Source organism: Zootoca vivipara, chromosome 3 (assembly GCF_965207765.1).
Source record: "Zootoca vivipara chromosome 3, rZooViv2.hap1.1, whole genome shotgun sequence".
In the NCBI taxonomy this organism is placed as follows: Eukaryota; Metazoa; Chordata; class Lepidosauria; order Squamata; family Lacertidae; genus Zootoca; species Zootoca vivipara.
Genome location: NC_142586.1, coordinates 84,086,828 through 84,103,535, shown reverse-complemented (window position 1 = coordinate 84,103,535; position 16,708 = coordinate 84,086,828). Strand labels below are relative to the sequence as shown.

General features: G+C 40.2%; 1 protein-coding gene across 1 annotated transcript in view; it reads left to right on the top strand.

Annotated features, from left to right (window-relative positions):
- KIF6 (kinesin family member 6) overlaps positions 1-16,708 on the top strand; it is a 162,530-nt gene that overhangs the window by 57,651 nt on the left and 88,171 nt on the right. The window contains exon 13 of the mRNA XM_035108133.3: positions 1,663-1,815. Coding sequence (XP_034964024.1) covers positions 1,663-1,815 — 153 coding nt within the window. The remainder of the gene's footprint in view (positions 1-1,662; positions 1,816-16,708) is intronic.

Sequence of the window (16,708 nt, the reverse complement as noted above, 5' to 3'; positions counted from 1 at the left end):
ATTTAGCTTTTGAAATAGTGCTGTGCATTCTATAAATTCATAGAAAATATATACATAGCTGTAGTTTAAGTAAGGCATAGAAAATATAATTCCTGTATTCTAAACAAAATAAAAAAATTCCTTCCAGTAGCACCTTAGAGACCAACTAAGTTTGTCATTGGTATGAGCTTTCATGTGCATGCACACTGTATTCTAGTTTTTGGGTTATTTGAAAGAACTGCAGGCAGATAACAACATTTTATTTTTGAACTGGGGCAAAAAAACCCTTTATTCTGCGTTAAAATCAGGTCTGGTTTAAAAGTCCATTTATATAACATGAACCACATTTTATATGATATTGTTTAATATTTAGATATGTTTTACAGGCAGAAGAATCGCTGCATGGTTAAGCTGTATAGGTCAAACTGTATCCCACCAATGTAAAACCTGAATATAGTAAATGTTATTAAAATATTGAAGAGTTGTCAAAACTGAAATTTGGCATGGCAAAGCTACATGACGTGACATACTCTGATTAATTTTTAGACTGATGCATTGAGGAATTGCCAAGATAATGTGTTTAAAATCTTTTACCTTTGTGCCCCTCCCCCCATTTGTGACCATTCTTTGCAAGTTTTTTCTTGCCCTCTTTTAACACTCTTCCTGTTCTGGTTAAAAATCTATTTAGTCTTTATGGAGATTTTATCTTTTAAATCGGCTTTCCATCTGGCTGCAGGCCAACAGCAGAAGCAAGGGTGGTACCATAGGGCTATTCTCTCACCTCTGCTGAGAGACCAGCTTCATGGATAGCTCATTTGGTAGAGCATGAGTCTCTGAATCTAAGGGTTGTTAGTTTGAGCCCCATGTTGGGCGAAAGATTCCTGCATAGTAGGAGGTTGGACTAGATCAGGCATCCCCAAACTGTGGCCCTCCAGATGTTTTGGACTACAATTCCCATCATCCCTGACTACTGGTCCTCTTAGCTAGGGATCATGGGAGTTGTAGGCCAAAACATCTGGAGGGCCACAGTTTGGGGATGCCTGGACTAGATGGTGCTTGTGGTCCTTTCCAACTCTATGATTCCTCCTCTCCCTTAGTTGTTTCCATTCAAGCTCATCATTTTACAAGCTTCGTGACTTGAACTAGCATTTCAATTTTTCATGGTCCCCTTCCGCATCCCACTTTTCCTTTTGTGTACAATCTTTTATCTTTACCTTTATGATGCATATTGGTATATTTTGTGCATGCTATACAAGTTGGAATATGATGTTTAGCATATATACCCTGGACATGGCTAGCCTGCTGGGGACTTAGGTATGATTCTGGTGTAGCTCTGTAAGCCAGTGTTTCCCAACCTTGTGCCTCCAGCTGTTTTCGGACTACAATTCCAATCATTCCTGACCACTGGTCTTGCTAGCTAGGGATGGTGGGAATTGTAGTCTCAAAACATCTGGAGGCACAAGGTTGGGAAACACTGCTGTAAGCTGCCTGGATGGGATTCCATCTGGGAACCTTATGTAAAGCTCTGTGTGCTCTTTGGAAGGTTGAAATAAATAAAAGTAAAAGATAAAATAAATACTGCTTCTTGCTTTTAATATATAATCAACAGACCTCTTATTCTAAGAAGAGTGTTTATAGTTGTCTCAAATTTACTTCAGAAATTTTCCTTAAAATGAACTTTAGATATTTTAGTAAATATGTTAAAGAAGGAAAAAAAGAAAGCACAAGATGCTCTTCTCCAACTCAGTGCTTCACCCAAGGAGATTGCAACCTCAGAAAGTGAGATGTTTCCTGTCACTTTGGAAAATAGATCCCGTTTACTTCACAGGAACACAGGTTAGTGGCTTCAGACTATTCGCCAGTGTTTAATTACTATGTGCCATCCCTTGAGGTGCTGTACTTATGTGTAGAATGTAATAAAGGCTGACTCTAGTATTTTGGCATCATGTCTCTACTCTTTTGCTTCTACTTCATATATGCAGAAAGGTTTGTTTGTCCAGCCACCTAGGTGTCATAAGTAGCTTTTACTCTGTGGAAAATGTGATTAAGAAATGGCTATCAAGTCCTGGAACAGTGCCTGGATTAATTAATGGTCTGGAGAGCCAATAAACTGAAACAGGCAGATGCCCTGTGTTTGAGTGGTTTCCGAGTCTGGGAAATTGGTCAGTTGCCTGTTCTGGATGAAGGAACAGGTATGTAGCTTGTTGGTGCTCATTGATTCAGCATTGCCACTGCAAGCTCAAGTGTCCTCAGCTTCTAGGAGTACTTTTTTGCAGCTCTGGCCGGTAAGCCAGCTACAACCATTCCCCGACAGGGATAGCTCGGCAACAGTAGTCCATGCATTGGTAACCTCTAGGCTTGATTGCTGTAATGTTATTTACTTGGGGCTGCCTTTGAATTTTTCCAGAAACACGCAGCTAGTGTAAAACACTGCTGCACACTTTGCTCTCTGGGGCAAGCAGTTGACAACATGGGATACAGGCCCGGCTCGCCCATTGACTCTAGTGGCGCAATGCACAACGACGCCTGGGCGATCAGGGGGCTCTTAGGGGCGCCCCAACAAGTGGGGGAGCTTTGCAGTGGCCTCCCTTTTCCCTCCACCAGCCGTGCCGCGAGTGCAGGGAGGGAAGCGAGCGGAACAGGGGCACTAGGACCCTGTTCCGTTCTGCAGCGCCAGGGTCATCCCTCACCCCGGCGCTGCGTTTCATTGGTAGAGGTGACGCCACATGGCAGCACCTCTACCAATGAAATGCAGCGCCCTGTTGGCGGGAAGGAACCCGGCGTGGCTCGGCCTGCCCAGGCACCCCGCTCCGCTGGGAGAAGAGGAAGGCCGCACGGAGCAGCGGCGCCCCCTCCCCCACTCAATCTGGCGGCATCGGACAGGCAGGCGGCCTCCGGCACAGCGTGGCCCTGCTGTGAGGTGCAGGGGCCGCCGTGAGGCTCCCGCTGCCCGGCACACCAGGTAAGAGTTTTCTTTGTCTTTTTTAAAGAGTGGGGGGGGGGGGGGCGCCCGAGGGATCCCTGCACCAGGGCGCCCGATGACCTTAAGACGGCCCTGATGGGATACCTCTGTTGCACAGACTGTAAATTAGTTGCTGAATTAGATTCAAGGCTTCACTCCTGGTGTATAAAGATCAGGGTATCTGGGAAGCTAGCTCTCCTTATACATTCCAACCGGTTGACTTGGATCTCTGGATGAAGATCCATCGATGATGCCACAAGTGCCTGTGGTAAAAACAAGCAGAGATTTGACCATATGTTTTTAGCATTGTGGCATCCATTCTCTGGAATTCCCTTCACCTAGAAGTGAAGCAAACCTCCGTTTTATGTTTTTGTCCTTTGTTGAAAACTTTGTCTTTTTTAAATCTCTGTAGTTGTTATTTCTTGTTTATTATGTTTAATGCTGTTTTATTATCTGCATTATGTTTTATATGCTATTTATGTACACCACAATGCAGTTTTCTGGATGTAGATGGTTTAGAAATTCTGAAATCAGTCAATCTTACTGTGAGCTTTAATAAATCAAATTATACTTAGGGAGGCTATTCATTATATGGCTTACATTATCTATGGTAGGAGTGGGGAGCTGCCAGTCTGCTGGCCAAGTATAGCCTCCTCATTTGGCCTGCCGAGGTCATTTTGAGGAAGCTGTGCCCACTCACCTAACACCTGAAACCATACATGATGTCAGGGGCAGGTAAAAGTTTTAATTCCCTGCAGAAGAAATGTGAATATTGTCAAGGTATGAATACTACTATTTAATAAATTTAAAAAAAACCCAAGGTGTAAAACATCCTTTCTCTTAGTTAAATGTCATGGTTTCTTTGAACAAATTTTGTGTTAAGTGAAATGAAATCTGATATACGAATGGTTCACTACAGACCTTTCTTACAGTACAGGCATTTAAGCAGTCTGATAGGCCAGTTAAATTTTGGGGAGGAGGGCAGGAACTAAATCCTTTTTTTGTTATATTGAAGTGAAGGAAAGCTTGAATACTAAATGTCAGTACTGGGAAAAAGACCATATTGTTCTTTTTAACATAGCAGTGGTCTCAGTGTGTTTATGTTGTTTGAACATGTGTTCTAAATAGTCACCTGGAACTATTCAGTGCTCTGGAAGTTCCTCCATGACTCACTGCATCCTTTTAACCATTTGAGATCCGCCCCCCCCCCCCAAAGCAAACCACGAGTGCTGAACGGCATCTGAGATAGAAGTGTTCATTCAAGCAACATCCCACCATAAATAATGCTTCGGGTTTTTTAAAACCACCACCAAGTATTAGATGAGGAAATAAACAGCTGATCAAAAATAAATGGAGTTGGGTCCATAGGGATCCTAAGACAAATGGAAGAGTCGTACCTTTGACATTACAATTTCAGAAGTTGTAGTCAGTTCAAAACAGAATGACACAAAAATGTACTGTGAAGAAGAAAAATAGAAATGGAGACAATTTAAATGATGAAACTTGATCTTGAATTTTTTTTACTAACAGTAAGAAAAGTGATTAATGAGTAATCTCAAAAAGGATTAACAGCTAATATGCAATGACACTTTGAGAGGTAGAGCAACAGGACTTCCGGGTTGAACGCGAGCGCCGGCGGCAGCGGGAGAGGTTTTCTCCCGTCCTTTGAAGGGTCCTGGGGGGGTCTGCAGAGCGCGCAGCCCCCCAAAACTTCAGGTAGAGCGACCTGAAGCCTGGACGACCTGGCGGCTGTCATTTTTTGACCTCCCTTCCCCCCCGAAGAGCCCTAATAAGGGCGCGAGAGCGGGGAAGGTGGAAGGCAGAGACACGGCAGGCATAGCGCTTCCCTTCTCCGGAGCAGCTCCGACGTCCGACGGTGAAACAGCGTTCAACTTTCTTCAAAATAAATATACAAGCATCTGAATTCGGCCACAGTGAGTAAAATCTGAAGTTTGCCATAATTTTCAAGCAATTTGGCCATTGGGAAAACTTTCAAAACGGAGGTCGGGTTTTCCCCCCCCTGCGGTAGCGCTGGAAGCAAAGACAAGCCTCCGCAGCGAACTGTATAAAGAGAGACTTTCTGACCTTTATTTCTGCGATTTTCTGCTTTACTACAAAAGAGAGCAGGGTCTCTTAAATAACCCTGCAGTTCTAAGTTTTAAAGTTTTAATGGATCGCTTCAAGACCCTGGAAGCGGGTCTCCGTCTGCTCTAGCCAAGCATTCCTTTGTGATGGTAGAGAACAATCAACTCATGAACTCTTGTTTACCCTTTGACAAGTACTGATTTGACTGCAGCCTTCCTGTCAAAGGAATAAGGACTAATAAGGACTAGTATAAGGCAAAATCTGCAACTTTCTAACCCAAAAAAGCCAGGAATTTTAGGCAACAATATTACTCTTGTTAGAACTGTTTCAATTTCCATTCTCAGACTGCATATTTTGTGACTGGGTCTCATAGCTGACTGAAGCTGGGAACATTTTGATATGGTGACCTTGAGAGCCTGGCTCAGCAATTGAATGACTGATTGTTTTGACTTCTCCTCTCTGATAAGGGTACATCTGGACTATAGAAAATAGTGGAGAGGTAGTTCTTGGTTTTACACTTCTTCTTTTTTTTGCCACTAAGCAATAAATATGTCAGGGCCAGAGCCCTCTGGTGGAAAATTAAAGAAAAAAGGATCTTTTTCCTCTGGCTTCGAGGAAGAGGTGTTAAAAGCTTTAGCAACGCTTCCAGTACTGAAAGAGGGATTGGAACGCAATATCCTGGAACAACGGAAAACCACGCAGGAAGTGAGGCAATTGAGAGAAGAATTAGGAGCCATCTCTAAAGATATATCACAAGTCAAATCCCAAGTTGTCGCAGTTGACCAGAGAGTGGTGGAGCTGGAAGAGAGAAGGGTCCCTGATTTAGAGAAACAATCCTATCAGGCACAAGTGGCGCTCGCCTTTTTACAAATGAAACAGAGAGAGACGAATCTCAGGATCAGAGGATTTCCCCTTATAGAAGGTGATCTAAAGGCAAAATTAATTGAAGAGTTTGCAAAAACGTGGAATCTTACAAAGGAAGAATTGGAACAACAAATCATCAAAGCATTCAGATTCGGTGCAAGATCCAAGAAAGATAAAAATTTTGTCAGTGATTGTATGATAACATTTCAAACTAGAGAACAAAGAGATAGAATATTAAATTTGCATTACGAGAAAACTTTGAGAGTGCAAGAAACACAGATCATTCTTTTTAAGGATTTGCCAAAATTCTTTCTGGACCTGAGATCCCAATATTCCGATTTGGCAAGCATTCTGAAAAGGAGAGGGATCAATTTTAAGTGGGAATTTCCGGAGGGTCTGAATTTCCAGCTCCGACAGAAGAAATATAAAATCAAATCAGTGGATCAGAAGAAAGACTTTTTACAGAAGCACGAAAGAGAACTCCTAAAACTGGGACTGCCTTCCTCGACTCCAGGAGTGGACGAACCGATTGAGTTAGACTCTGATTCATACTTGGAGGGCGCTGCAGCACCACTTTAAGATGTCGCTGAGGATTCTCTCATGGAATTCAAATGGATTGAACTCAAAACAGAAAAGGAATCAAATCTATCATGTCCTGGCAAAGCAAAGACTGGATATCATATGTTTACAGGAGACTCATGTCACAAAGGCGCATCGAAGAATTCTACAAAATAAAAAATTGGGACTTGAATTTATCTCATCGGATGAAGTTAAAAAACGAGGAGTAGTGATATATGCAAAAGAGAAGTTAACTCCTAAATTGATATTTAAAGATGAAAAGGGAAGATATGTTGCAGTCGAAGTCACATCTCAAGGCGAAAAAATTTTGATTCTGGGAATTTATGCTCCAAATGATGGAAAATCGGATTTCTTCAAAAGATTACACGAGAAACTTTTGGATTATTTGGATTACAAATTATGCTTACTGGGAGATTTGAATGGAGTGGTGTCAACATTAATGGACAGATCTCAAAGACAAAAGGAATCCAAAGATGGAAGACTTCCAAAGTCTTTCTTTGAACTGACAGACAATTTTGACTTAATTGATACATGGAGATTGAAAAATCCATTGGAAAAAGACCAAACTTTCTTCTCAAATGCCAAAAAATCGTGGAGTCGTATCGACTACATATGGATTTCGAGAGAGTTGGGTCCGAGGATAAATAAGGCCGAAATTTGCCCAAGAACTTGCTCCGACCATAATGCAGTATTACTTGACTTAAAAACATCTCTTCAGGGCACTTACAGATGGCGAATGAATGATGCTTTGTTGAGGAATGAAAATGTTTTGAAAAAAACACAAAAAACAATAAAGGACTATTTTGAGATTAATTTAAGAACATCTGTCAGTAAGAAAATTATATGGGATGCCAGTAAAGCGGTAATGAGAGGATTTCTGATTCAACAAAATACAATTAAGAAAAAAGAATATAATGCAAAGAAAGAAAAGATTTGGAATCAAATGAAAGAAAAGGAAAAGAAGCTAAGAGCAAATCCTAAGAATATACAGATACAAAAAGAGATTAAGGCATTACAAGGACAATTTTCCCAATTAATGAATGTGGAAATAGAATCTAAAATTAAATGGATGAAACAGAGATCCTTTGAATCAGCGAATAAATGTGGAAAATTGCTGGCATGGCAATTGAAAAAAAGGCAGAAGCAAAACACTATTACACATCTTGTTCAAGATGGAAAACATCTGGAGCACCCGACAGAGATTAGAAAATGTTTTCAGAAATATTTTAAACAATTGTATAAACAAGAAAAACAAGACAAAGAAGAATTGGAGAAATTCTTGGACAGACATGGCTTGCATAAAATCCCAGAGGATAAGAAAACCCTACTCTCGCAACAGATAACGATACAGGAAGTAGAACTAGCGATACAACAAATGCAACTGGGTAAGACCCCAGGACCGGATGGTCTTACAGCTACATATTACAAATTAATGAAGGACTGGATAGTCCAACCTCTGAAAGACTTATGCAACGAAATCATGACTGGAGGAGGGGCCCCCGAGTCTTGGAAGGAAGCCTATATCACCCTGATACCCAAACCGGACTTGGATAGAACGCAAGTAAAGAATTACCGCCCAATCTCCTTATTGAATGTGGACTACAAATTATTCGCCAGTATTCTGGCTTCTAGATTGAAAAAGGTCCTACGAGATTTTATACATAAAGATCAAGCCGGCTTTCTGCCAGGAAGGCATATGAAGGACAATATTAGGAATGTTGTGGACATCTTAGAGATGTTGGAACAGAAAATAAATAAAAAAGCTGTGCTAATGTTTATTGATGCAGAGAAGGCCTTTGACAATATTTCCTGGACGTTCTTAAAGAAGAATTTAGAAAAAATGGAGGTGGGCAAAAATTTTTTGACTGGAGTAAAGGCGATCTACTCAGAGCAAAGAGCAAAGATTATTGTTAATAATATGGTATCAGAGGACATTAAAATTGAAAAAGGTACAAGACAAGGGTGTCCCCTCTCACCTTTGCTTTTTATAATGGTCCTGGAGGTCTTACTCAACAAGATTAGAAAGGACGATGAAATAAAAGGAGTGACTGTAGGGAAGAAACAATATAAACTTAAAGCCTTTGCAGATGACCTTGTTCTGACATTAGAAGATCCGGAGTCCAGTGTTCAAAGGGCTCTGGAAGTAATCCAAGAATTTGGAAAGGCAGCAGGTTTTAGATTGAATAAATCAAAAACCAAAGTTTTAGATAAGAATTTAGACAGTAAGGAAAGAGAAAAGTTACAGGAGGCGACTGGTTTATCTTTTGTTAAGAAAGTAAAGTACCTTGGTATTAATATGACTGCAAAAAACTTGAATCTATTTAAAGACAATTATGTAAAAATGTGGAATGAAGTGAAAAAAGATTTAGAGACTTGGACCAACCTGAAACTTTCTCTGTTGGGTCGTATAGCTACTGTTAAAATGAATGTATTGCCAAAGATGCTGTTTTTATTTCAGTCATTGCCAATAGTTGAGAAGTTGGATTGTTTTAAAGAGTGGCAAAAGGTGTTATCGAAATTTATATGGCAGGGGAAGAAGCCAAGAATTAAATATAAGATACTTACTGATGAAAAACAAAGAGGTGGCTTCTCCCTGCCCGATTTAAAGATTTATTATGAAGCAGCGACCTTTTGCTGGTTGAAAGAGTGGTTTCTGTTGGAAAATTCAGATATTTTAGATCTAGAAGGTTATGACAATCTTTATGGCTGGCATGCATATGTATGGTATGACAAAGTAAAGGCCCACAGAGGCTTTAAAACACATATAATAAGAAAAGCATTGTATAGCGTTTGGACCAGGTATAAAGATTTGTTAGAAAGAAAAACACCTAAATGGATTTCACCATTAGAGGCCAAGGTTCGAAAAAGAGTTAATACGGAACCCAGTTGGCCGAAATATAGAGATTTGTTGATTCAAGAAGGAGACCAATTTAAGTTAAAGACTTACGAGGAGTTAAAGTGTAAATTAGACGATTGGCTCCAATACCATCAGATAAATGAAGTTTTTAAAATGGATAAATTGATTGGTTTTCAATCAGAGAAGTCAAAGTTGGAAACAGAATTGTTAGAACCCAAGCTAAAAACACTTTCCAGAATGTATAAATTGCTACTTGAGTGGCATACGAAAGATGAACAAACAAAGAATGTTATGATTTTGTGGGCAAAGGATGTGGGTCATAATATTATGATTGAGGATTGGGAGAAACTGTGGAAAGTGAATATAAAATTTACTGCGTGTAGCTTACTACAAGAAAATCTAATGAAAATGATGTATAGATGGTATCTTACACCAGTAAAATTGGCAAAAATATACCACAGTCATGATAATAAATGTTGGAGATGTAAGAAAGAAGTAGGATCCTTTTACCACATGTGGTGGACGTGTCCACTGGTAAGTGACTTCTGGAATAAGATTTATAATGAACTAAAGAAAGTGTTTAAAAACACATTTGTTAAAAAACCAGAAGCATTTCTAGTGGGCATTGTAGGGAAGGAAATTCCAAAGAAAAAGGTGTCTTTTTTTATGTACGCCACTACGGCAGCGAGACTTCTGATTGCTAAGAACTGGAAATTACAAACATTACCAACGATTGACGACTGGCAGATGAAGATGATGGAATTTATGGAATTGGCTGAGATGACTGGAAGAATCCGCAACCAGGGAGAAGAAGCGATGGAAGAAGAATGGAAAGACTTTAAATTATATCTTAAAAAACATGCGAAAGTAATTTATTAGAATAGAAATTAAGTAGTAAATGAACTGCGGAAATTTATAACATGTGAGATGATAGTTAAAAAGTATGACCTTTAATGTGATTAAAATGATGTAGAATTTGCTAATTAAATAATCTCTAAGGGACCAAAGGGAGGGAAACCCGAGGAGGTCCCTAAAGACAATGTAAAGGGTTTAAGGAACAATTAATTAGAATGTGTTTTTATTTATTTTTTGTGTATTTTTTTTTCTGGTTTCATGTTTTTGTGTGTTTCTCTTGCTTGTTTTCTTTTTCTTTTTGTCTTATGTTGAAAATTTTTAATAAAAAATATTTTTTTAAAAAAAAAAGAGAGGTAGAGCAACAGAACGGAAGAACCTACTAATACTGAGTGGCAATGGGAGGGCGGGAGAGAACACCCACAGCCTTACCAGTAGGAGATGCAAGATAGCTAAAGAGTGTGGTAACAATGCTTTAGATACGTAAATAAAGTCAGTATGCTTGTTGTTGTTTAGTTGTTTAGTCGTTTAGTCGTGTCCGACTCTTCGTGACCCCATGGACCATAGCACGCCAGGCACTCCATTTTGGTCAGTATGCTACACAAAGCTAAACCTTCTGAAAGTGTGGGTTGCAACCCACAGATGGGTCCCAGAATATTTCAGGGAGTATTGCGCAATGAGGAGCTTTTTTTCCATTTAGTATAATGGAAGGTGCCCCAAAGGTCATTTAATTCAACCTCTTGTCATTGCAGAAAACTGGGAAGATCCAGTTCTGGCGTAAGATTAATCTAAACCATGGCTTAATGCAAATGAGAAAGCATGTGGGTTCCCAGAGAGGAGGTTGTGGCTGCTCCACCCTGGCCAATTTGCTGCTGCACTGCACTAAGCTATGCCATGGGTGTCATCTGGATTTGAGTTTGTTCCATGGTTTAGAGCTCATTGTTTGTCTGGGAGAGCTAAATGATGATCTCAGGCACAGATAGTATGCTAAACCATAGCATAGCTTAGCTTCATATAGCTTAGCTCAGCACAGCAGCAAAATGGCCAGGGAAAAGAAAAGTTACTGCAATCTCCTCTCTGCAAACAACACAATTCAAACAAGCACAATTCAAAGGGTTGGTGCTGACCTTTAAAGCCCTAAATGGCCTCAGCCCAGTATACCTGAATGAGCGTCTCCACCCTCATCGTTCAGCCCAGACACTGAGGTCCAGCACCGAGGGCCATTGACGGTTCCCTCCCTGTGAAGAAGTGAGGGAACCAGGCAGAGGGCCTTCTTGGTAGTGGCACCCACCCTGTGGAACATGCTCTCACCAGATGTCAAGGAAACATACAACTATCTGACTTTTAAAAGACATCTGAAGGCAGCCCTATTTAGGGAAATTTGTAATGTCTGATGTTTTATTGTATTTTTAATATTTTGTTGGAAGCTGCGCAGAGTGGCTGTGAAAATCGAGCCAGATGGGCAGGGTATAAATAAATTATTATTATTATTATTATTATTATTATTATTATTATTATTAACAACAGCAACAACAACAACAAAGAGACTGAGTTAAAGATGCAAGAACCAAATTTAAGTTCACCTTGATACTACTTGAATTAGGGTCATGAGACTACCGGTAAGGCTGCAAAATTCCTGAACACTAAGAAGTGAACCTCATTACATGTAGTAGGAATTACATATGAATAAACATGTACAGGGGTGCTCTCTTAATATTTGAAAATTGAATATCTGAAGAAAAAAATTAATATCTGTTCTAACGACTCTATTGTGCTGTGTTAAGAAATCTTGCTTGTCAGGCCTAGTCTGCCTTGGAATCCTCTCATGTTCTATTATCAGTAGATGTCTTGGGTTTGATAAAATGAGTAGCTTGAGTCTGAGCCAGTGGTATAGAACTCACAAGTAGACGTATGATATTAAAGCTAGGGTGTTTTTTTCCATATAAATATTTTCCACATTTCACTTATTTTATGATTCCGGTTTACAATCAAGAAGAGATTTCCTATATGTTATTAAACAGCAATGTCATTTCTTTGCATTTTGTGGCATGTTATGTTTTCATTTGTACCTGTAGGTAGTGTGAAATTTAACTGCCAGAAGGTGCTCCCCCCCCCATAATTACTGCTTTCAGATTAGTGATATAAACTGTTGTGAAGAACCCGCAACATGGAGCCATGTAAGAATTCTGTAAGAGTTCTTCATGATCATTTGGATGGAATGGCCTAGGAAAGAGTAGATTTAATAACTGTTCTTTATACCTACTATTGTCAAGGAGATACCATAATCAAAGTGGTAAACAAAGTATGAAAATGAACATAAAAATAAAATTGACAATAATAGTTAAAATAACTTCAACACAATTCAAGACTAAAACCAACATTTAAAAATGGGACAGATTTTTGTGGTAACAATAAAATTAAACAGCAGCTGAATCAAAGGCTCTCTCTCTCTTTTTTGTGAAAAGAAAGTCTTCAAGTTAGATTTAACTTCCAAGAGCAGGGTGTTTCCCATAACAAGAGCCACAGAGCAGGTTTGGGGCAGCTCAGACCCCTGGGCCAAATGGGGCCCTCCAAGCCTATCTAGTCCTCCGTACTCTCCCAATTTTATGCCTCCTCCCCAAGCCTCCTCCCCTCTCTCCAGGCCCCCAAACCTCCCTGGTCCTTTTGCTATTTGCAATGTGTCCTTGAATTGTGATCATGTCTCCTTGCTTGTCTGGATAGAGACTGGTGATGTGTGTGTTGATATCTGTATAGCTGGAACGTGGCCTGCTGTACAAAGGTAAGAGTCACATCCATTGCACTGTCCACTTTTGCCTCTGACATGCAGTCTCCAGAAGGTTTCCCACAATACAGTGCAGCCTCCAGAGTGCAAAAAGGCTCCCTATCTCTGCCATAGAATTCATCATGCGAAAGGCTGGACTAGATGAATCCCAAGCCGGAATTAAGATTGCCGGAAGAAATATCAATAACCTCAGGTATGCAGATGACACAACCTTGATGGCAGAAAGTGAGGAGGAATTAAAGAACCTTTTAATGAGGGTGAAAGAGGAGAGCGCAAAATATGGTCTGAAGCTCAACATCAAAAAAACCAAGATCATGGTCACTGGTCCCATCACCTCCTGGCAAATAGAAGGGGAAGAAATGGAGGCAGTGAGAGATTTTACTTTCTTGGGCTCCTTGATCACTGCAGATGGTGACAGCAGTCACGAAATTAAAAGACGCCTGCTTCTTGGGAGAAAAGCAATGACAAACCTAGACAGCATCTTAAAAAGCAGAGACATCACCTTGCCTACAAAGGTCCGTATAGTTAAAGCTATGGTTTTCCCAGTAGTGATGTATGGAAGTGAGAGCTGGACCATAAAGAAGGCTGATCGCCGAAGAATTGATGCTTTTGAATTATGGTGCTGGAGGAGACTCTTGAGAGTCCCATGGACTGCAAGAAGATCAAACCTATCAATTCTGAAGGAAATCAGCCCTGAGTGCTCCCTGGAAGGACAGATCGTGAAGCTGAGGCTCCAATACTTTGGCCACATCATGAGAAGAGAAGACTCCCTGGAAAAGACCCTGATGTTGGGAAAGATTGAGGGCACAAGGAGAAGGGGACGACAGAGGACGAGATGGTTGGACAGTGCTCTCGAAGCTACCAACATGAGTTTGACCAAACTGCAGGAGGCAGTGCAAGACAGGAGTGCCTGGCGTGCTATGGTCCATGGGGTCACGAAGAGTCGGACACGACTAAACGACTAAACAAAAACAACAACATCTCTGCCATAGAGAAAGCCCTATTGTGTATTGCCACCAACTGTACTTCAGAAGTCAGTTGCATGTGCAAGAGGACCACATCACTTGAGCTTAAAGGACAGATTCTCAGAGGAGGAGATGGGTTTTCAAGTAGCTATTTAGGGCTGATAATCAGCACCTTGAATTGAACTTGGAAAGGAATCAGCAGTCCAATCTTGTCTTCCACACCCAATGCCAACAGTAGATGGACACTCAGAACCCAGAGACTGCTGAACTGCATAGGGAGATGGATTACCTAATTTCGTAAAAAGTGGACAACTTCAATATCTTATTTTTGTTTAGAGATAAAAGCATATGCTTGCCATCTTCTGTCTAGTCTGTCCAGCAAGCTTCTGGCAACATATATGAAACTCACAGATCGTTACAAATATAAACTTGTAGAAATATAATTTTTTTAATGCCTTTATAATGTATACCTGTCAAGCAAGTGAAAGCTGACTGGTCTGACTGGAATGAAGAGAAGTCCTCTGTGTTCTAATCAATTCTTCCTTGGGCACATAAAAGAGAGATCTGTTGCAGATTTAATTTGTAGTGTTCTCTTTCCCACTTAGTTAATTCTCTTCATTATCTTTCTTATCTATTTCCAATTGACTCATAAAAAGAGTCTGGCTGAAGCAGGAAAAGTAGAATTAACTCACAGACTCCATCTGATGGCAAAAACCTCCTGGAACAAAGAATTAAAAACACTGGAGACGGCCTTATCCAGATGAGTTGAATGTGTTATTCTGGAATCCAACAAGAAGGCTGGAAAAACATGACCTTCAAATCTTAGAACACATTCAGTGAGATCTGACTACATATCTTGATCAGAAATAAATACACAGAGGACGTCGGACAAAGCAGCCAATAGCAACCTTTCCAACATTCATAAAACACTAGACCACCTAACTTTATCATCTGTTGACTTTGGCCACTGGATGCTATTATCTCCCTTGGTTTTTTTTTAATAAAAAAATAGTTTTACTCTCTTAATTTCACTTCTCTGTTAATGGTTGTGTGTGTTTCACTATTTTTAATGAACAGATCATTTGAACAAGGGCGCTCTCTTGTTATTTCGCCTAAGATTTTTTCCCTCTCAATCTCCAGATGTCCTTTTAGCAGCAACAAATACCTGAATGATGCTTTATGAGCTAGATTTGATCCCTCCTTCTTGCAGACTATGTTAGTGGCATTTGCTGCAGTTGAACTCATGGTAAATTTTGGTATTAGCTCAATAGTAGAAGAAAAGCCACAACTTAAAACTCCACACAGCAAGAATTTAGCTGGCAGAAATGTAAAGGATGAAGGAAGGCAGTGTGGTTAATGATCTAACTTGAGTGGATTCCTTTTTATCAGAAATCACACATTTTTAATTGGCACAATATCACAAATAAAGACACAAATGCCAATAGTGTGAAAATAAAAAATGTTGTTAAATATATGCAGCTGGTATTCATTTCAACAGTTCTCAAAACAATCCATTATTATACCATTTTTATAGGTTTAATTCCAATGATGTCAAATAAACACAATCAGCATCTGCTGGTCCTCCTGGAGACCACATTCCCCAAACTAATCTCTGACTAGGACTTAGCTGAGCTAGAGAAAGACTGCTTCTTTTTGTCTTTCTTGTTGGGAGCCATTGCCAACTCTTAGGTTCTTGTTTCAGAGCCCACCTACACACAGCAACAAGGAGGAAAAGGATTGCTGCCCAACAGTGGCAGCTCTGGAGGAAGAATGAGCAAGCCTGAAATTGAACTAGCAAGTTCAGTGTGTGTGTGTGTGAGTGTGTGTGTGTGTGTGTGTGTGTTACTGTTTTTACTATTCCGCTGGGAGCCGTCCGGAGTGGCTGGGGAAACCCAGCCAGATGGGTGGGGTATAAATAATAATAAAAATATTATTGTTGTTGTGAATGTGAATAGGGGCCCCCACCTGGAGTCGCTTGCCCTGAACCCACAGAAACCTGGAACCAGCCTTGATTCTAAATGATGGAGCTGATTGCAGTTGTAGTCCAAAAGATCTGGAAGGTACAGGGTGGTTAAAGGTTGATTTACTTAATCCATCAGAGTCTCCCAAGTTTCCATTGTAGAAGTTTCATTACGTGAGACATGGCTGTTGGTTGCTTGTTGTCCACATTTTTCTTACCGTTTACCCATATGTTTATGACAGGATGTGGATTCATTTTGAGAAATGAAGAGAAATGTGAGAGAGAAAGAATGGCTAGTTCAACACCCAGTGAACAAAGCTGAACAAAGACTTATGATTCATTAGAATCTTCACATGGGTTCCACAGAGCAGAATTCTTAAACCTTGGGACCCCAGACATTGGTCGACAATCTGTAGCATCCCTATCCAGCTTAGCCAGTGGTCAGGGATGATGGGAGTGGGAGTCCTTCAACATCTGGGGATACAAGGTTGAGGAAGACAACTAGTACAAAGCCCATGGACCTTAATAGTATAGGCATGCCTAAAGAAAAAGATTACCACTGATTTCATTGATTAGTAAGTAGTTCCTCTTTGTGCTTTGTGAGCTTGTACAGTGAGCATCATGTCCTGAAATGATCTCCTCCTTAATCCTGAGAGGGGGAGGGCTTGTCCTAGATCTTTATTAGATGTTTGTACTGATTTAAGAGCTTTTTGGTATTGGCTGATTTAAAAGTTCTGCTGCATAGTAAAAGGAACCTGTTGAAATCAGTGGCAAATCCCCAGTTAATTAAAAAAAAAATCACCCAAAGGCTATTTAAAAACAA